Source organism: Oryzias latipes, chromosome 22, assembly GCF_053564925.1.
Source record: "Oryzias latipes strain Hd-rR chromosome 22, Olatipes_Hd-rR_3.1".
Lineage (NCBI taxonomy): Eukaryota > Metazoa > Chordata > Actinopteri > Beloniformes > Adrianichthyidae > Oryzias > Oryzias latipes.
The window spans coordinates 6,571,283-6,593,677 of record NC_136258.1 but is presented as its reverse complement, the minus strand read 5'-3'; the positions used below and the strand labels follow the sequence as shown (position 1 = coordinate 6,593,677).

The 22,395-nt window shown below is 41.3% G+C and overlaps 1 protein-coding gene across 6 annotated transcripts in view; it reads left to right on the top strand.

Annotated features, from left to right (window-relative positions):
* Positions 1–22,395, top strand: part of esr2b (estrogen receptor 2b) — an 83,525-nt gene that overhangs the window by 46,208 nt on the left and 14,922 nt on the right. For all 6 annotated transcript variants that reach the window (XM_020713365.3, XM_020713362.3, XM_020713361.3 and 3 more), the window contains 2 exon segments: positions 5,187–5,325; positions 18,401–18,534. In XM_020713365.3, the coding sequence (XP_020569024.1) occupies positions 5,187–5,325; positions 18,401–18,534 (273 nt within the window).

Genomic DNA, 22,395 nt, shown 5'->3' with positions numbered 1-22,395 from the left:
ATTAGTTTTCACATTCCATAAACGTGATACTTCACGTTTTAGAAGAAACACACTGAAATGTAACTTCAGTTTGTTATCCATCCCGTTAGAATAGTTTGACGTAAACAGTTCAATTACTCACATTAACATATGATTAATGAATGATCATGTCCAGCCCTAATGAATACATTATTGTGCTCTTCAGACATTCATTATTTGATGCTGGTAACCATTTTAATGTACTTTTTGTAATTCTGTTCCAATCCTCTATTTGGATCTAAAAGTCTTTTACAGTCTCTGAACACTGAGGTAAAGGGTTGGGCCCTAAAACCCAAAGGCAGACCAACTGTTGTGAACTTATAGTTTCTGGTGCGCAGAGAAGTGAGCAGGTGTTGTACCAGAGCCTTTCTGTCCTCCCGTGACCCCTTTTGTAGGACTGTGCACATAGTTTGTCCTGAGCAGTAATCCAAAGCCTTATTTATAACCTTTTTATGATGGGATTTATTGATTTTCTCGGGAGCTGAATCCTTTGGATTAGTTCATTTCAAAGAGCCGTTCAAAAGACTGGCTCTTTTGGCTCTTTTTTTTAATATTCATTAATTTTTACGAAGCCAGTCCAGTTTATTTGAATTTGGGCACCCCTGATATAGGGGCTCAGATTTGGTGGTGAACCTTTGGGTAGCGTCCTTTCCAAAACACAGAAGTGCCAACTGGTTGAAAATTGATCATAAAAGAGAAATTAATAATTGCAGTTTGTGCCCGTCTACAATTCTATGACACTAAGTCTTTCATTATTCTGAATAAAGATAAGAGAAAAAAAGTCACCGCTTTGACATTTCTCACCAAGACTCTTCCAACTGTAGGTGCATACGCTGGTAGCAACAGACCTGTGGGATCACCTTATGGTAATAGTGCCTTCCAAAACCCACGTTCAGCGTGTTCTGGAACGTGTACATAGTTTAAACCTTAACCCTTGTGCTATCTTAGATGACCCCACCCTTCCATTGACGTGTTCTCCCTACCATGACAAAGGTGGATAAAGGTGGAAAGATTTCATGTAATCCATGGACACCAGTGAGGATCACAAATCATTGAAGAAAAAAGGTTCAGAGCACTGTCTAGTGGGTCTAGATGACCCAACTCCCAATGTTAAAGTGCCTAATATAGCACAAGGGTTAAAGGCGATATATACACACCATCTTCTTTAATCTGACACAGCTGATGCCTCAGCTGAGCTCATGTTTTACAGATTTATGACACAAAGAAAACTACGATCTAGAGTAAGCACTTTTATAAACTTATGATTGTTATGAAACAAGAAGTCATTTAGGCTTAAGAAAACTGGATTTAAACTTTAGACAATTTATTCAAATATTCAGCTTTAAACAACGAAAGCCATCTGTTTTAGCAAAAAAAAGTTTTTTTCCGACTGATCTTGGAGAAGAAATTTGAAGGAAAAAAAAGAAACTTAAGTTAATGTAGAAACATTTGCCAAAAGACAGCTATTATGCATAAGTTACTGGGCCAGCCCGTAACTGAATTCATCAGGATCAGAATACAGACAGTCATGGTTCTTATAAAGACAAAGTTTTGACTTTCACTGCTGTCGTTAAAGATACTTTAGGAGCCAAAATGTGGATTCCAGTTGAGCAGAAAATGATTGACTATTATTTCCCAAACCATTAATACGTACATTCCCACTACATACATAAATGCATCAAACGTGTATTTTATCATTTTGTTGAAACATACAGACTAAAAAGTCACACAAAGAAAATCCTACATGTGATTTTATTTTATTCAGTTTATTTATTTATTTTTTCTGAGGACGGCTATCACAAAACACCGACTGTCTCTGATAAAAAAAAAAAAATCCATCATTTGTTGGTTGTCGTTGTTGAATAGGTGTTAACAGGCTGTTGCTCAGACAGTGACAGTAAAATTCTGAGTGTAGCGTCAGAGCAAACAATATCATCTCCCCTTTCCAAATGAGATCTTTTCAATCAAACACTTTTGAATACATCAATACATATTGCAGTCAGCAATGTCATCAATCGCAGTTGATTGCAAGAAGTTATGCAATTAATCATAATGAACATATTAATAGGTGAGTCATGCTGGGTTCAATGGTTTGACTTTGAAACTGTTCAGCAGATGGAGTTCTGTCCTCTGGTTTTGGTTTAAACTCCTGCAGCTGCATCCGTTTTTTATTTCGTATTCTTGTCAAAGTGGCTTTTCTTCATTCTGCACCATTTGCTCCTTTTCTCTGCATCCCTTCTAATCTTTCCACGTCTGTCCTCCTTGCTCTTCCTTGTGTCTTCTCCCCCTCTCTCCTCCGTTTTTCCGCCCAGCAGGTATCTTCACAGGAGATGTTAATGTGAGGGCTTCACAAAGGCTCAAGCTCGGAATAAGAAACGCTTTCTCAGAAGTGTTTTTATGAATATTTTTCCTGATTTTTTTTTTTTTCTTGCTTTCACCGGGAAGTGAAAATGACTACATTGTGTGATCTACAAAAGATCTGAGGCATGGGCTGTTGAGCAAGGCACTGCCTGCAAAATGCAGAGGTGCATGTTTCCTCAGTGACATCATTTAGAGAAATGTCTCTTTGCTGTTCTGTCATTTCCAAAGATCACATGTAATTTCATCAAAAAAGGAAGATTAGATTGTGTTAATTCACAGAGGGACAGATGGTCACTGTGAGGTTCAGGTGGAGCGTGCATCTGCAGGAGATGGGAACTCCGTTACCGAGGAAAAAATACTAATAAGAGGAAGACCACCAACCAAAATAAAATAAACCAAAGTAGCTGAACCAAACTGAAGCAAAGCCCATGATTTGGGGAGTGTGATAGGAATCTTGGTAGTGGTAACCAGGGAACTTGACATCCAGAGAGGTTAGTTCCCAAACCATGAATAGACCCCCCCTTGCATGTGAAGTCACAGCGCCGGCATAAATGTCCACTCCACCATTTTGGGAATCAAATTGTAATAGTCAAACAGAGGTTGAGCCGCGGCTCATTATCGTGTCGGTATTCTGTCGCGTCCACTCCACTGTCAGAGATCAGAACCAACCCAGGTTATCAAGCTTTTCCCTGAATCCAAATGCGGACACAAACTGGTGCAAGTGAATTGGTTTATCATGTCTTGGCTGAAGAGAGGATGAGACACGGCTGGCAGAGAGACTTGCAGGCAGGCAGACAGACAGACAGGCTAATAGGATGGGGTTTCTGGAAGGGATCATGCAAAAGTTAGATTTTAGTAGATCTTCGGTGCAGATGAATGTTAGTAGCCGAAGCTTGTTACAACCAGGTGAACAATAATCTGGCGCTGGGTGGGGGTCCTCCTCAGGAATAAATGGTGTCCTTGATGGCCAGCAGGTGTGGAGGTGTTGATTGTTTGAATGAGTAGCAGGTGGAGGAGGCATGCCCAACACAACTACAACAAAGCTTTTCTGTGTTTGGCTATTTGATCACTGCTAAAACCACAAAAACAAAACGCGCCGGTTTCAGCCGACACCATTTCAAACGTCACGTTTTGGTACAGATAAGACCCAAACAGTACCCATCCCAAGATGTATGACTTTTAAGACAACTGATATGTGTAACCGTAGGCCTACCTGACACAGAATGTTCACGTCTGCTGACATCTGCAGGCCGCCACCCTTCCCGTTTGACTGGGGCGAGCCATTTTATCACACACAAATCGGTAAAATTAGACGCTTGAATTTGTAGTTTTTCTGTTGTGACAACCCACAGCAACACATGTGTGCCACGATGAGGTTTGGTGGCTATCTCTCTACACCAGAGTCACAGATTCTACCTTTCGGATGTATCAAAAGAATGTGTGCTTTACTCCCAAAATGGCGAGCAACAGTGCGCGTGGCATCGCTGCAAGGGGTCTAGAGGTGAGGAGGTCTTAACTAACACAGGGTTTGACCTGAGCAGAGCATTAGAATTACCATGAACTAACCAAGTTTTCAACCTTAAAATCCACCAAATCTCTCTAGAAAAATAAAAACAGGACCAAAGCTGCCAGTGTTCAAACACCAAATAGCGTTCTGCTTCTGTCAGACTTCAGGTTTTTTATAAGAACAGGTAGTACCAGTTTTCTGATTCTTTCTAACAGAAAACAAACCTTCTGAAAATATTCTGAAGCTGGTTTCTCATAAATCTTCCTCAGATCTGTGAAGACCTGAATGTTCACATCAATGTCCTGCATCAAATGAGGACATGTGCTGGACAGCTTTCTGTTTATGGATGAGTTAAAAAGAAAAAAAAAGGTCCTCTCCGGTGTGTGTGTGAATTTTGACAAATATGTCTTGTAAGATCTTTAGTTTTTGCTGTGTGGTGGGGCTGTGGTTGCAGTAGATGACCTGAAGCTTTCAGTCTTGTTGCAGCACAGAGGGAAGGTTCTGGAAGCAGCGTCGATCCAGGTGGGCCAGAACTCAGGAACGGTCTGAACCTCTGAGTTATGATGTTTGTTGATGCGCCCCAGAAATGTGATGGGCGCTTTCCAAGCTGTTCATCAGCCCCTTGATGGGCTGAAGTTCACCTCTGAGAGCAGATGCCTCTCAGTGGAATGTCAGATTTAACATTTAAATGTTCTATGACTGAAAGAGTGTTGGAGTGAATTCAACAGAAGCCCTTTTTTAGTCGTAAATTGAATATTTCTGCAAATAAAAGTAGCTCCTGGAAGCAGAAATGTCTTTAGACCAAAGAATGTGAAATACTTTTCATTACTGTGTTTGTCTAAAGGGGCAATGGGGTAAAAGATGAGTCCTTGCCCCTCCTAAGGGGGCGGGGGGTATCCCAGGAACTGGTTAGAGGAGCTAAGCTGTGGTAGAGCCTATCACCAAACACAAAGACTTACAGAAGGTTTATGAGGCGCTCCTCTTCTGACTCCTCCAGATTATCCTCCTCTCCTGAACAAAGCCCTGAAACAGTTCCATTTTCAGATGGGTTTCAAATAGTTTTCCACTAAAAACAAGTTCCCTGAGCAAAAACTGATCCAAAAAGGTCAGGTCGGAAACATCGATTTGGGACTTCTAATGCTCAAGCCAGTTTGAGATGAACATGACAGCGTGTGGTTTTCTGCATCTCTTGGATTTGAAAATGTTTATATGAGCTATAAGAAACTTCAGACCGACTTGCGTGGAGTCAGAGGAATCTGTGCGATCATCTTCAGGTTTTTTTTCCCGTCTTTACCTCCAGGTTTTATAGAGCTGAGCTTAGCAGACCAAATCCACCTGTTGAAGTGCTGCTGGCTGGAGATCCTGATGCTGGGCCTCATGTGGAGGTCAGTGGACCATCCTGGAAAGCTCATCTTCTCCCCCGACTTCAAACTCAACAGGTAGGAAAGTTTTACACCATCTATTGTCAGCACTGCTTCTGAGGTGTTAGGTCGATCACGCTCTGCAGATGTGCAGCTTCCAACTAGACACGAGGACGGACCAGAGTGAGACCAATGCAGAAGTGACTGATTAGAAGCAAAACTGGGCTTTTTTTTTTGTTTTTTCAAGTCAATTTGTTTGGCAAACGACAAAAAAAAGACAAAAACAGACCTCGGTGTTTCACCCACAAACGTAATAACTGCTGCAGAGCAGAGAGAGACTGAGCACGTGCAGGAATCTCTCTGAGAATTCCCACCCTAACCCCTAACAATGCACCACTATGTAGTGCCGTGAATTTTAAAAGCAATTCAGACACCCCGCTCACTTTTTAATAAACGGCGCATATGACGTCGTTTATGTCACAGAGTTAAAAATCTACTAGAAATGAGCGTTTTGTGACGATTATTTATGAGTCCACTGTCTTCTGAAGATAAAAACTTTGATGGTTTATTTTTTTTACATACATTTAAAGACATTATTTTTGGCAAAAATTGTTCCGACACAATGCTTTGTGGTCCATATTCGCCGATGTAGTGAGCATCGATGCACACTGGTTTTTCGCAGCGACTTCTGGGAAATTTCTAGGGCACTTGAATTTGGAATTTTAGATTCGGACAGCACTACAAAATGGCAAACACTCTGTACAGTGCACTACGTAGGGGTTAGGGTGGGAATGTGGACACAACTTAGATCTATTGAGCTTGTTACATCAGAGTCGGCAGAGTTTTGCTTCGCTGCCTTAAACACAATAGTTTTATGGGTCGATTAAGGCTGGAGTCCAGCTGCAAGTTCTTTGGTTGTTATGTAATGAGAGGGTTACAGTGATTATAAAGAATTAGCAAGAGTTCAGGGATCCTTCAATGTTTTTTTTAAGGGGCCTGTATCGTACTTTTCTTAAGCCTGTCATGTAAACTACGGTATATCTACATATATGATAGTATTACTCTTGAGACACAAAAAATGCATTTTTTATAAAATCTGGGTTATTTTTGCAGCTAATTTTTCGACCTGGAAGTGAGGGGCCGCCTTGTGCTCCGTGTGGGTGCCACCCATTTCATGACATCAACCTAAGGCCGTCCTGGCGCTGTAAACAGCTCCGACTGATTTCTGGTGGCTTACTTGACTCATGTCTATGAGCTGCAACTCAAGTTCTGTTGGGTCTCCCGTCATAAAACCCGGTAATTAGACCTGAAGCATGAAAAACATCTGCGCCAAAGGAGTTACAGAGTGAGAAATGGAAGACCGGAACTCTGGATGAGAAATAGTCTAAACTTTGTTTGGTTTCTTTAATTAAAGACCAATCCTTGTTTTGAATATATTTCTAAATAAAATCTTAGAACTCTTAGTTTAAACTTCCTGGACTCGGATCGCTCGTGGATTCCGCTCCAGAGTGACAGCTCATCAACTGCGAGCCAAAGTCCGTGAGTGGGGTGCGGCTTATGGCAGAAGTCAGCGCTTAAAGCCACTGCTACATAACCGCTCATTTTATCAACAAAACTCACACTACTGAGAGCTCCGGGACAAAATGAACCCACCATGTCAAAAGGCGCTCCGACGCTCAATTTATGGCATAAAATTACTCGCGGGTCATGAGTCATATAAGCCTCCAAACAGGTTGGAGCGGTTTGCAGACCTTGCTGTCTCTCTGCTTTTCCTCTGTCAGATTTAAACTTGATGTTTATGTATGGCTATGTATGTATTTATTGGAGAAAAGAAAAGTGGTCCCATTTCAGTGAAATGGGGGTTCAGTGATTGTGGCTGCTCCACTGGCGGGAAATTGGCTGAAGACGGAATCCTAATTCACGACTTGGCTATGTTATGAAACACTTCTGATTCTAATGTCCAGCCCCTGTGCTGGCACGGAATATGGTGTGTGTGTGTGTGGGGGGGGGGGTTGGTTGTTTGGGGGTACATCCCATTTGTCAGATTTTGGGACAACACTAACAGTATTGAAACCCCCTCCGTCCATCAACAGCTGCAATGTGTTGTTCTCTAGGCCGCTGGAGGTTTAATCTTTTCCACCTGCTGGTCTGATAATCCAACCATGACAGTGGGGGTGGAGGTGGAGGGGGTTGAGGATCCGCCTACTGTACATAAATGCAGCATTTGTTAGAAGTTTGTCTCCATGTTCTCTGTACGGGTGGATCGTTTTCCAGCCAAAATCTTTTATCTCATAGTGTTCTTTTCATACTGACCTTCAACTCTGCACAGACTAAGTCCGTCTGTCTGCCTGCAAAACTCTGAGCTGCACAGATCGCATCCGTTTTGCCCTTTTTTTTCATTTTCAGCACCAGCTTTTATGTGTTTTTTTTTTACCACATTGAAAAAGTTTTTTTTTTCTCCTTTGTTTTGTGTTGCAGGCGCAATTCCAGGATTCCCACAGCTTTCTTAAGATAAGCAATACAAACAGAAACAGAACAGAAACAATCGATCTAGAAACTTTGAGTTTGCTATACACTATACACTATACAAATGAATAAACTAAAATTTAATTTGACATTTTTTCCAAAAAGTACATGTTCATACTTTTTTGTAGGAAAAATGTAAACTATTTTCTCAGTCTTCCAAGATCTTTCTTTTTTTTCTTCAACTATAGTTGATTACTTGAAGGGCCAACGTCACGTAAAATCAGTTTTTTGAGCTTTTAAGTTTATTATAATGTTTATTCCTTACGGAAAAAAGTGAGTGGTATTTTCATCTATTCGAGCATCTCTGAGCGCTCCTCTAAAACCCTTCTCTCTGAGTACAATCCCCTCCCAATCCACAAAAATGAATGTGTCCTCAAATTGTGACATCGCAAAGTGAGGAATTGCCCCTTCCAGGAAGAGTCTGTGCTGCTAACCCCACCCTTAGGCTAAAACACACCCACTTTCTCCGTGGAGCTGGCGGGGATCGGCTAAGCGCTTTCATATTTGCACAATATGCACATCCATTTTTTTTATATTTTTTTTATCCAAAAGTTTGGATGGTGTTTGTTTTCGTGGGCGAAACGCAGAAACACTGCTGAGGCTGAGGCTGAGGCTGGTTGATGTCATGAAATGGGTCGCAACCACGAGGTGTGAAAGGTGGTGCCTCAGAGGTTGGGTCGTCTTACTTCCTGTTAGGAACATGAGCTGCGTGAATAACTCATATTTCATTAAAACAATCATTTTTTTGTGTGCCAAAGCTAATATATTATCATATATGGACTTAGTTTACTCTGAAATGTTTAAGAAATGCATGGAATAGGCCCTTTAATGAAGATTAGGATTAGATCATTTGCACACATTTTTTAGCACATTAGAAAAGACGATGTCAGGACATCATGTTATCAAAATAAATGTAAAATGTTCTGAAACCTCAGTTTGTTTCTTCAGGCTAAAGGAAGTTGATGGTCTGTCATCATTTAGGAATCCATTCAGCATTATTGAATTCTATGATTTTATGTTCTTTATGATAATACACAATAAGCGGTAGATATTGAGATATAGAAATAAAAATGAATTGAAATGAATTGAAAGTTGGCACCAATTTTAGGCAGCGGAGGTGCCATCAGTGTGTGAATGTCTGTGTGCCTGCTTGAATGGGACTGTACCTCTAAAGTACATCTGGCCTTAAAGAAAAGTACTATATAAGTATACACATTTTACCATGATCATTGTCAGGCTACTGTGTGTGCTTGACTTCAGTCTTCAAAGTCACTCACATGCATGTGATACAGCTTACAATGTCAGAGGATGGGTTGCTTTAAATGTGTACAAATAAAGGTTCCTATGGCAAATGTTGCTACATTTTCCAGAACATCGGCAGTGTCCCCAACCTGTGCCACACTCCCCATGCACCTACTGTACACCACTGCAGACAGGCCAGCAGGTAACCATTACCATGGTTAACCATTAGAGCCTTAACAAACCAGAAGCTGTAGGTACTAGTTAAGTGACTCGTTTTAACCAGGGACTGTTGGGCAAATTGAACTGGACCGGATGAGTGTGACGTAACCATGGGAAATGGTTTTCTGGCGTCAATCAAATAAAGTCAATTCAGCCCCCCTTTATCATGACACGGCCCTCACCATGTTAGAACCAGATGACGTCAGTAAGCAGTGATTGGTCCTAGTCAGTCTGAGTCAACATATATATGGCAACCTCTCTGACCAATCAGGAGTAAGCTTGGTGGAAGCCTACACTCCTACCATTTGAAAAACAGCTTTCCATCTGTCAATCAAGCCCTTAGAACATTCGGCCTGAAACCACATAATTTTATTTGACTAAATTCCATAGACTATAGAAGTCTATTAGATTTATGGAACGCTCAGTCCAGTTCTTATGTACAATCAATGGTCGCATTCACATAAAAGTTCAGGTATTTCATTTGATCAAAATGAAGAACGCAAACTGTCAGTCAGACACTGTTTGCTCCACTGCCTGAGGGGGGTATTCCAGAAAGCAGGTTATGCTAGCTCCCACAGTAAGTTTGAGGCTAAAGAAGTGTACAACCACTGCTTTCGGTTCTAAAAACAGAGGTATGTTTCAGGGTATGCTTAGTTCCCCTGGCAGCTCATGCTCTGTTTAGTTGAAGGTTAGTTTGTTTTCAGAGAGGTGAAGCAGCATGGCGTGTCCATTTGAAGATGATTTAGTGGATGAAGAAGCTCAGATAATACTTTTTCCACCATGAGAGGGTGATAAGACCACATATGGATGTTGGAAAGATAAACTTTTTTACTTTGATACAACTTTAATTATTTGCTTTAGTTAAGATAAATCAATTATTTTTAGTTAAGTCAGATTAAAAAAAACACGTAGTTATCAGACATTTATTTTACTTTCATTCGAATTAATTCAATTAAGTAGGTGTAACTTTGGAGCCGCTGTTAGATCGGCACTGCAAGGGATTGTGGGATACCATTCCCTTTGCCTGTCTGGACGGATTTGGGTTTAAGTGTGGGTTTTTGACCAAATGTGTTTAGTTGCTTCGCTGTTTTGCTGTGTTTTGTCTAGTTATTTTGTCCTGCAATGTCTAATTCTTTCTGCCCCATGAGTGATAGGAAGGGAGAGGATGATGAGCTTAGATAGCACCCCTACTGTGTAGTGGTGTAATGATAGATTCAGAGATATGGTACATGGTTACATGATGAAAATTCATTTAGTTTCATTCATTTTATTGTTCTAAAAATGAGTATATCTGCAGGCTCAAACTTAGACATACGAGAGTTCAAGAATTACAATAAATTAAGATGGAAAAACATTTAATTGAATTGGAGTAATATGACATTTAGTTGTATGTATATATGCGTCACAATGAAAATAGAAATGAGATAAAAAACTCGTCCGTTTACTATGTCTGTTCTTCTACTACAAGCAGAAACTCTTTCTTTTGCTGATGCAGCCGTTTTACTTTTTTGATGGACGTATAATCTTCATACGCTGTCATTAAAATTTCCGACTCCGTCTCACTGAAGTGTAGCGCTTTCTTTTTTTTCACCACGCGTTTCCATGGTGACTCCAGAAATCGGCGATCCATTGAGAATGTCTTTATGTACTTGACGTGCTCGTGCATTAACCCAGGGTTGCCAAGTCGAGGGTAATTAGGCTAACTCATAACCAGTATTTTGGAACCGACATACACAGAGTAAGCAAGTTCAGGCGGATTTCAGCCAGAGTTCAGGCTTAAAGTCAGGGTAGTTTAAACGTGCTTTCTGGAATAACCCCCAGGAGGATCACCAGGTTTAAATTTCCTGTGCCTGCTGACTCTAATCCTCATCGCCATCATGTAACTCACCTGTGTCATCAGGAGTTCATGTTTAGTCACAAATCAGAGTTGGTGACCGTCACCTGTCCTTCCACCACAGCTGATATGCCAAGCCACCAAGTAGCAAAGATTAACTCAGTCATTTGATTTTTTTATTTTAAATTAAAGCTAAACAAAGATCCTTGATAATTACAACTTGTAAATATGTTAATCTCTAAAAAATTTCTGCATTTGATATCTTCACTTGTTAATAAGTGAAGATATCATAGATATCATCTATATAGGATGATCTCAAAGGGATAAATAAGCTTGTTTTATGTTCAAATTAATGAGCTGCACCTGTCTGAAGGGACAAATGAAGCATGGGTTTATTAGTGGGCATTCATGTGAGGATGATGCTTGTATCTGACCTTTCTCTCTTTACTGCCACGGAAACTATCTCTATAGGCTCAGCTTAGCCTTGACATGTTTTCAAAACAGTCTTGTTTTCTTTGTGGAGCGGCTGCTGCAGCCTGTTCTCCTTGGACACATCCTGGATTCAAATCTATCCACTGTCCTCTGGGGCCGTGATCCTCTGCTTTTTTTGTTTCGGGAATTTACAATTATGCTGTTTAATGCTTCAGCCTCACTTCCTTTTTTCACATATACAGTGTTTGTTTGTCTCGTATAAATCAAATCTATTTTTATTGTCCAGCCATTCGTGGTCTCACTATCGCTGACCCACATCAGGGCCCTGTTCCAGCAGGTTTTGTGAGTTACCACGGTAAGTTTGAGGCTAAGGAAGTTGATAACCTCACCTTTTTGTTCCAAAAATGGAGTTATGTTTCAGGGTATGTCAAGTTGCCATAGCAACTCATGCTCTGAACATAACCTGGTCTGGAGCAGGTTTAGTTGAAGGTTAGTTGGTTTTCAGAGAGGTGAAGCAGCATGGCGTGTCCATTTGAAGACGTTTTTATATATATATATATATATATATATATATGCACGGACATTAAATCAGAGTTACCGAGCGGAGGTTAGTTGCAGAAATGTGCATTGTTAATTGAAAAACAAATTGGAAAAACAGAGCAGGACCCATTGGTGCCAATTTGAAAGTATTTTTTATTTTTTTTATCCCCACAATGTTGATGACAATCTAATTTGAAAGACTACCAGTATTTTTCAGTATTGTACACTGTATCCTGCCCTTTTAAAATGTAGCTCACACACATTTTGGAATATATGGAGATTTCCATACACAATTTTTAGACTTGAAAAATGTATCCAGTTATTAATTTATCAGCCACTTAAATTTGGTAGTCCATTATATTTCCAACTTATAAATTATGACTTGAGACCACAATAAAACAAAAACAGAAATTTACATTTGAAAAACGAATTCTAAAATTGCTGAAAGATGTCGAATGTCACTTGGAATATTAACCATTTCAGTTTGAATCCAATGCCATTTAAATGAAATCTAATACATGTATTTTAATTTAATGAATGAGAAATTTCATCACTTGAATCTCTTCTTGGGGACTTAGGGTCTGCAATGCAAGGTTTTTTTTACAGGACATGAAGGAGGTTTCACTGTCTGATGAAAATGATGATGAGAGCGACACGGTATCTGAGCATGAAGGCTGCATCAGAGATTCTAAAGGAGAAACGAACAATCCAAAACGGAAATGGACTACCGGAAATGGTAGCTCTCTACCCAGAGAGCTACCAGCCGTGCTAATCACAGATGTTTACATACTGCCCGATGCTAACGCTAGCATGGCTCTCTAACTGCTAACAGACACAATACACCGACTACAGAGGATTCACCCTGACGGTTTTCATGTAATAGCTGGGGACTTTTATCAGGCCAACCTGAAGTCTGTCTTGGCTAACTTTTACCAACATGTTAAGTGTCCAACCAGAGGGAAAAATACCTTAGATCATGTTTACACAAACATTAAACATGCATACAAAGCCACTCAGCTTCCACACCTAGATCAGTCAGATCACCTCTCTCTGCTCTTAACCCCTGCTTACACACTTCTGAGAAGGAACTCAACCTCACTCTTCAAGGCCGTCACAACTTGGCCCGAGGATGCACTCTTCCTGCTCCAAGACTGCTTTGAACACACTGACTGGAGTATTTTTGAACACCAGGACCTGACAGTATTCACAGAGGCCGTGATGGAATACATCACCTTCCGAATGGGGACTGTCACGGAAGTGAAACGCATCCGGGTCTTCCCAAACCAAAAATCCTGGATGACCAAAGAGGTTAGGCTACTACTAAAAGACCGTGACACTGCCTTTAGGTCAGGTAACAAGGATCCGTACAGGACCGCCAGAGCCGACCTGAGGAGAGAGATCAGGAAGGCCAAGTTGGATTACAAAAGGAAAATAGAGGACCACCTCTCCAACAACAACCCTCGGCAGGTGTGGCAGGGACTACATCAGCTGACCAACTTCAGGGGACAGACCAGCACCAAGGCACACTCCAGCGCTGCACTAGTGGAAGAGCTGAATGCGTTCTTCTTGCGCTTCGAGACCTCACCACTGCAGTCTGAAGTCTCATCACCTCAGCCTCACTTTGCTTCCAGCTCCGAACCCCTGACTGTGCAGACACAGGACGTGGCACGGATGTTCAGCAGGTAAACCCCAGGAAAGCGGCTGGACCTAATGGAGTTCCTGGGAAGGTTCTGCGGGTCTGGGCCAACTAGCTCTCCCAGGTCTTCACAAAGATTTTTAATCTGTTCCTAGCAAAGCAATCATTAAAAACCATTCATATACTTCATTAGTTTTAGCTTGGATGGATTAAATAAAATAAACTGTAATGTGAAGTTTTACTTTTACCCTCAACAGAACAGGCATCAACAAGGTTCCAGACGATGTCGAACTTCCCCTCCAGAACATCTAAACACGTCCTCGTCAATCAATCTCTGTTTCTGATGGAAATTACAAACTTCCCCTTTTTTTATTTGAATCTGTGACTGTCAAACACTTTAATTCTCCACTGTATAATTTAGTGGTACTTCATTGTTTTGTTTGGTTTGCTTCCATTTTTGAAATGACAAACAACTGGATCCTGTTCTCCTTCATCCAGGAATGTTCAAAAGTCAGTTTTTGTACATGTTACATGAGTGATCCACCAACATCGTGGAACTCGGTTGGCTGGGTGTAGGACTGGCGTGCTGTAAAACCCTGGTTTGAATCCCATGGCACTGACCTAAATCTAATGTGGTTTCTAAGACAAGACCCTTCGCACTACCCTCTCTTCCTCACATGTAACTTTTATTACTTTTTTGTCAATATCTCTGCCCAGATACAAGGTTAAAATGAAAGCCTGCTTGAAAGGACTGATAAAATTAAAAGATTGCATTTAAAAGGTGGAGATCCAGGAACATGTGCGGGGTGGCAACCTTGACATGTGACCACTCCGAGAACCTGCACGTCAACACCGTTGCTATGTGCAAGGTGACAGTCACACATTGAAAAGACAGAATGTTCTCAGGGACCCATAAAGCTCAGGATCAGTTATGGGAAAGGATGGAACTTTACAGAAGCATAAGAAAGTCGTTGAACTGAAAAAATATTGTGATTTAAAGCTAAATTTTTATGATCGGTTGACTGCTGCCAAGGAGTTTCCCAGGCTGGCCAGCAAAGCTATTTTGACATTGCTCCCGTTTTCCATGACATGTCTGTGTGAGCTGTGCTTTTTAGGCCTGACTGTGTTAAAAACTAAAAGCAGACAGACTTAGAGCTGTTGGGGAAGAGCTTTTTCTGTCTTTCTTCTATACCTGCCAGGAAGGTTGTCCAAATACACATTTTTTACACACACACACACACACATACAGTGAGGTCAATAAGTATTTGATCACCCTGTGATTTAGCAAGTTCTCCCACTTAGAAAACATGGAGGGGTCTAAATTTTTCATCATAGGTGCATTTCCACATTGAGAGACAGAATCTGAAGAAACATTCAGAAATCACGTTGTAAAATTTTTTTAAACAATTTATTTGTATATTACTGTGACAAATAGGTATTTGATCACTTGATTATCAGATAGATTTCTGATAAGCAAAGACCTGCTGTTCTGCTTTTAAATAGTTCAACTCCACTCTGCTCATGATTCTAAATTAGTGGCACCTGTTTGAGGTTTTTGCTTGCATAAAGGCACCTGTGCAGCCCACAATCAGTCAGAAGTCTAACTACCAACATGGTCAAAACCAAAGAGCTGTCAAAAGACACAAGAGACAAAATTGTAGACCTTCACAAAGCTGGAAGTGGCTACGGGCCAATGCCAAGCAGCTTGGTGAGAAAAGAACAACTGTTGGAGAAATTGTCAGAAAATGGAAGGGGCTAATGATGACCGTCAATGTCCCTCGGACTGGGGCCCCTCACAAGATCTCACCTCATGGGGTATCGATGATGCTAAAGAAGGTAAAAAATTAGCCTAGGGCCACACGAGAGGAGCTGGTCAATGACCGGAAGAGAGCTGGGACCACCGTTTCCAAGGCTATTATAAGTAATACATTAAAACGTCATTGTTTATAATCATGTATCGCACGGAAGGTTCCCCTGCTGAAGTCCGCCCATGTCAAGGCCCGTCTGAAGTTTGCTAATGACCATCTTGATGATCCAGAGGAGTCATGGGAGAAAGTCTTGTGGTCAGACTTTTTGGTCTCAACTCCATTCGGCGTGTTTGGAGGAGGAAGAAGGAGGAGCATCATCCCAAGAACACCATACCTACAGTGAAGCACGGGGGTGGAAGCATCATGCTCTGGGGGTGTTTTTCTGCACAGGGGACAGGACGACTGCACTGTATTAAGGAGAGGATGAACGCGGCTCTGTATTGTGAGATATTGGGCAAAAACCTCCTTACCTCAGTCAGAGCATTGAAGATGGGTCGTGGCTGGGTCTTTCAGCATGACAATGACCCGAAGCACACAGCCAAGAAAACCAAGGAGTGGCTCCATAAGAAGCATATCAAGGTTCTTGAGTGGCCTAGCCAGTCTCCAGACCTAAATCCAATAGAGAATCTTCGGAGGGAGCTGAAACTCCCTGTTGCTCAGCGACAGCCCCGAACCCTGACAGATCTAGAGAAGATCTGTATGGAGGAGTGGGCCAAAATCCCTGCTTTGTAGAAACCTAGTGAAGAACTAGAGGAACCGTCTGACCTCTGTAATTGTTAACAAAGGCTTCTGTACCAAATACTAACGTTGTTTAACTCAAGTGATCAAATACTTATTTGTCACAGTTATATACAAATAAATTGTTTTAAAAAAAATCGAACAACGTGATTTCTGAATGTTTCTTCAGATTCTGTCTCTCACTGTGGAAATGCACCTAAAATGAAAATTTAGACCCCTCCATGTTTTCTAAGTGGGAGAACTTGCTAAATCACAGGGTGATCAAATACTTATTGACCTCACTGTGTATATATATATATATATATATATATATATATATATATATATATATATATTGTAAAACCCTTCTGTGTTATGCTGTAGATTGTAATTGGGTTGTGAATTTGGCGTGCCCTAATATTTTGTCAGTGTAAAAAATGTGGCTCATCATAAGTTGAAAAACCCTCATAGAGGATAATATGTCCTTCCAAGTGTTGTTTGGATCTTAACTTCGGTTTAACAGGGCCTGGAACTCTATAGGCTACTAAGGAACTTTATTAATGGTCTGATTTACACACAAACAGTCGTGTTTAAAGAAATCTCTAACTTCTGTTTAAAATCTAGGTGTAAAGATAGGTTGAAAAACTTGAAATAGGTTTATCCACATTATCTGCAGCTCCATATAAGTCAAACGTCCACTCTGATAAGGCAATAATAATCAAACGTGTGGTATTGCGCAATACCGTATGTCAAACATGCCACAATGACAAGAACATTTAAACTTCCCATTTTAAAATGTGCAAATGAGTGCAATCTGAATCAGCCTGTTATGTACTCTGCAGAGGAAAATCCTGTTTGTTTTTGGATCATTTTTAACATAAATATTTGTAATTTCATCAGATTCAATATGTTTCATAACCTACTTTATATTTACACATGTTGAACGTAGAAAGGTTTTAAAAGTGTGAATGAGTCCACATATTAGCATTTTTTCTTTAAAGTCTTGCTCTTACAAATACTTTCTGTTCTCTTAGTAGATATGCTTAGTAGTTAAAAACAGAAATATATATTTTTAAATTAGGCTACTTATATAAAAAAAAGATACATTTATTTTGAATTAAAAATATTCTCTTTCACACATTTAAATGACCTGCCAAAAACAGACAAAGGATATTAGATTTATTAGAATTAAACCGCATCCCATCTGTGTTAGGATTTCATTTCCTAGCTTACTTCCTTTAAAGTTCCTATATTTGTCTTTGAATTTAAATGTGTGGGATTGGGATTATATGACATGCTTTGTTTATATTAAAGGCTTTGTTTTAATTAAACAGTCGGATTCCCCTGGTCCGCACCAGTTCTAAATCAGCGAATTTATATAATCCCACAGGGGTGGGATTATATAAATTCGCTTCCTTCCACTCCGTTTCAAGCAATATTTAATTTTATGTCTAACTACCCTTAGTTAGATACATCATTATATGAATGTATAACTGATGATTGTAATGTTTTTGTGTATTCTTCTTATTTGATTGCTTGAAATAAACCATTTAAAAAAAATTAAAAACGTCATAAAATGGGCGGCACCCACAAGGAGCGAAAGGCGGAGCCATAGAGTCGTCTTCTAGGTAGGAAAATTAGCAGAGAAAATAAGCTTTTTCATAAAAAATGTGTTCTTTAGTGTCCCAAAGGTAATATATCATCATATACAGTATATGAATATAGTTCACTCTGAAATGCTTAAGAATAGCATGATTTAGGCCCTTTAAAGCATCAAACATAATGGAGTTGAAGGTTGAGTACGAATGTTGTAAAACTGCACTTATAAAACAAAATAACAGCCATGAAGTAAAACAAAAATGAGTAATGGGGTACATCAAGTGGTAGAAATTTCTGTGAATTTTGCTTTGTGGTCAAAACAGTTTGGATTAATAGAGCCAGTACAATTCTCTCAGTAAAAGTATAACTTTTACTACATTTGAACTATAACTCCAATAAATCCAATGTGATTGTTATTCAGTTTTTACAGAAATGTTACACAAATGTTTTGTTTGATGATGACTCTCAATGCCTTTTGCTGCCTTTGTGTGACTTTTAGCCTTCCTGTTGCTTTACCACTCTTTTTCTCTCCACACATCCTCTGATCTTTTTTGTGCAGCCATTTTTCTTCATAGCCCTGTCTGCTGTGTGTCTCTTCAGGGAGGAGGGACAGTGTGTGGAGGGCATCATGGAGATTTTTGACATGCTGCTGGCGGCCACCTCTAGGTTTCGTGAGCTCAAGCTGCAGAGGGAGGAGTACGTCTGCCTGAAGGCCATGATCCTCCTCAACTCCAGTGAGTCACACAGATGCACACCAGCAGTCTGGAAGGGAAATGCTGCTCTCTCCTATGCGACCAAAACCAGTTCTTATGTAACCTAGACAAACTTGTCTGTCTACTTTGTTGATGTTTACCTCCTGTGCTATCTTGTGGGGTCCAGATGACCCCACCCTTACATTGACGTGTTCTCCCTACCATGACAAAAGTGGATAAAGGTGGAAAGATTTCATGTAAATCATGGACACCAGTGAAGATCACAAATCATTGAAGAACAAAGGTTCAGCGCCTCCAAGGCACGTTGGGAGTGGGGTCAGAAAGTTAGAGGGTTAATTACTGATTACTCGTATCTCACATACTTACTTAAACAAAGCTTTAGGTTAAAATTTTTTTTAACTGGTTACTGATTAAAGCAAATTATTTTTTATCTAGCAAAGAGTTTAAAATGCACAAGGGAATTGATCAGAATTTTGTAGAGGATCAAAGGGCTGCGGGTCAAAAAGCTAATTTTTCCCACAGAAAAATCATTCCTGTAAATGGCGACTCTTCTTAGCCTCACGAACCACCAGTTTGTCTGTAAAATTTCTTGTCAGTGGTAAATTTGGAACAGCTCCAAAAAAAGAAAGCTGCATTATTTCAACCTCAGCCTTAATAAAGCACTACAGGGAAATTGAGCAGAAACTAACCTAAAAACAGAGATGATTAGCACATGTTTTTGCTACGATTCTTGTCAACATATCTTCTAGAGCAGGGGTGGGCAAACTACGGCCCGTGGGCTGGACCCGGCCCGCCTCCATGTTGGGTCCGGCCCGCTGAACAATATCAGAGACCCATGTTTTGTTTTGTTTTTTTAATCTGGCCACACAATCAAGACGTGACATTTTCTTCCCCCCTTCTGCAGTCTGTGCTCCAACCTGAAACCCTCTAAAGTCTCTGTCATGGACAGTATGCTTTATCAGTCCTCATGTATCCAGGCGTGTCCCTTTCTCCCTTGTAGAGATTTGAGTCCTTTTTGCAAGTAATTGGCTTTTAAAAAGCAAGAAAGTGATGGTGTAACCCTTGTGGTATCCTAGGCGCATTAACATTAGGACTTGGGTCATCCAGACCCACTAGACAGTGCTCTGAACCTTTTTTCTTCAATGATTTGTGATCTTCACTGGTGTCCATGGATTACATGAAATCCTCTTCACCTTTATCCACCTTTGTCATGGTAGGGAAATCACGTCAATGTAAGGGTGGGGTCACCTGGACCCCAAAGGATAGCACAAGGGTTAAATGTATGTCTCTGAGGTGTAATGCTGATGAATCAAGCCAAAATATGCCATTTCTAAATGGGGATTTGCTCTGCGGATTGCACAGGAGAGGTAAGAATAAGTGCTAGGAATGAAGCAGTTCTGGAACAAATGCAAAATGCTCATGGATGAAGCTAAAGATGGTTATGTTATGGTTAACGTCGCTTTAGAGAAGGAAGCTTAACAAATTGTAGAGTTGCAGCACATCCTGAACAGCTGGTCATCCTGAGTCTGCACTAATGATGGACAACAGCGCCCTCGCAAGAGGGCTAAAGATGGGATGCAGCTATCCTGACCAATGCGATACCAGCCCCAAACTCATCCAAAAGTAACACTTGAAATGCGATGACCTCAATCATCTTTGCTTCTGGCAAGTCAAAATATCTAAATGAACACAAGTTATAGGGGTTTAGTGGTAAGCGCTCGCTTCTCACAGTAAGGTTGTGCTTCAAATCCTGCCTGGGTCCCATCTGTATGGAGTTTGCTTTTTTGCTTGAAAACCCACACAAGCTAAATGAACTTTTATGTGCTTATAAGTGTTTTATGATCTTCATTCCTCACAAAAAAACAACAACCCCAAATTGGTATTTTGATCCATTCATTTCTCAATATTCCTCTAAAGACCTGCGCTCTGAGCTGCAGCCCCTCCCAATCCACAAAAACCAGTGGGTTCTCACATTGTGACATCACAAAGTGAGGAGCTGCCCCTTCCAGGAAGAGTCTGTTCTGCCAGCACTTGTGTGGGTGTTCTCTGCCCACAGTCTAAAAACATGCTTAATAGGTTGACTAAATTGTCCCGTCGTTGTGAATGTGTGTGGTTGTCTACCTGCGTTGGGTGTATTCTGCCTCCACCTGTCAGTAGAGGGTAGGCTCCAGTATCCCTGTGACTGCACATGGCCAAATGAGTTTAGATGGATGGATGAAATGATGGATGGCTTTTTGTTTCCATTTATCGTCTTCGAGCTGAAACAGTGACTGCTGTCATTTGTGCCAAAGTTGTCAGTTTGCACCTGGCTTTTAGACCTACATATATACACTGAACAACCTGCTTTATATTTAGTAAATACTGCTGCGTGTGTTAAATTGAAAGCAGACATGGAAAAATAGATCATGTCTGCCCATTTAACAGATGAATTCTGGGAGTAACCTTTTTTGTCCAGATGTTAAATTTAGATGTTTTAGTAGTTCAGACCATGAACTCATTAAAAAACTTGTGTCCTCTTTACATTTGGCACCACACTGAGGGGTGAGTTTGTGCTCCAGAAGGAAAAAGAGAGGTGGGCTAACCCGAACAGAACTTTGGACGCTTACATATGTAACCTTTTGGCTGTAACTATATCTAATTACTCAAATAATTTATGTCCGTACCAGAAAAATCCAACACACTCCTGAGCCTCGCGGTTGCTCTGGGTGACACTTACCATGGGCGCAGGGTCTGGGGGGGTGGGGATTTCTGGGCTCCTCTCTCTTTGTGTGAGATGGGGGGTGTGGGGCCTGGGGGGTCTGCGCTTCGGGCGATAGGACCCCTGGGCTGAGGAGTCATGGACCCATTGGGGGGGGCTTGGGGACGGCTGTTTCACCACGGGGGACAGTCTACCAGCTGTCCCTGACTTACCCTCTTCCTTGTGTAATCACTTATTAGGGTGATGGGGGGGGGGGGGGGGTGTCTGCCTGCGATGCATCTTGGGGGGAGGAGCTCCTTGGCAGTGGTTGCCATGGTTGCCGTATGGAAATGGGCCCCTCCCCTCGGATTTTATTGCACCTTAGACATGTAGCACTCTTAGTAGAGGGGGGGGGTGCTCGGACATCACTGTGATTAATCAGGAGATCCTCTCAGCGCCCTTCTCGCCACTTTTAACTGCACACACATCCTTTAACCCTCAGAAATATACACTCAAATACACACACAAACACACATTCACACAAACATTACACAAGTAAGGTGGGACCTCTGACCATCTGTCCCTTGGGTGCTGGGTTCCTGGACCCAGCAGTCCTCTCTCCACACAGGTAGAGGGATCCCTGAGTTCTGTGGCAAGACAATGAGCAGGAGATCACATCACATCTAAGCCAGGGGGTGTCCGTGTCCCTGTGGTGGGGGCTCTTGTCCTTGCCCTTGAGCGCTGGCCATCTCCAAAATTCCAACTGTTGGTGAGCCTGGTCGGGCCATGTTTGTGGACCTCCACTTCTATTGGGCGTCCCCCTCCTGGGCGGGGGTGGCCGGCCCCTGCCTCGCTCTCTCCTGGACAAACCGTGGGTTGGGTGGGTGGCTGCCTGGAGAGTGGGGCGGGTCTTCCTTGCTTTATGCTGCTTCATGGTTTTACCCCCCCCCCCCCCCCCCCCCCAAAAAAAAATAAAAAAATAAAAATAAAAATCCCATTTTTTACATTTGTTTGTAGGATGAGCCCCTTGAGATGTGTCATCTCGTTTACAAGGGGGTCGTCAACAAAAAAACAAGCAAATACCGACAGATTAAGTCGAGCAAACTTTACATATATCAAAAACATTGAAGAACATAAAATATACAAGACAACAAACACACGCACACACACACACACACAGGCATTTATTACACCTCTTAGCAGTT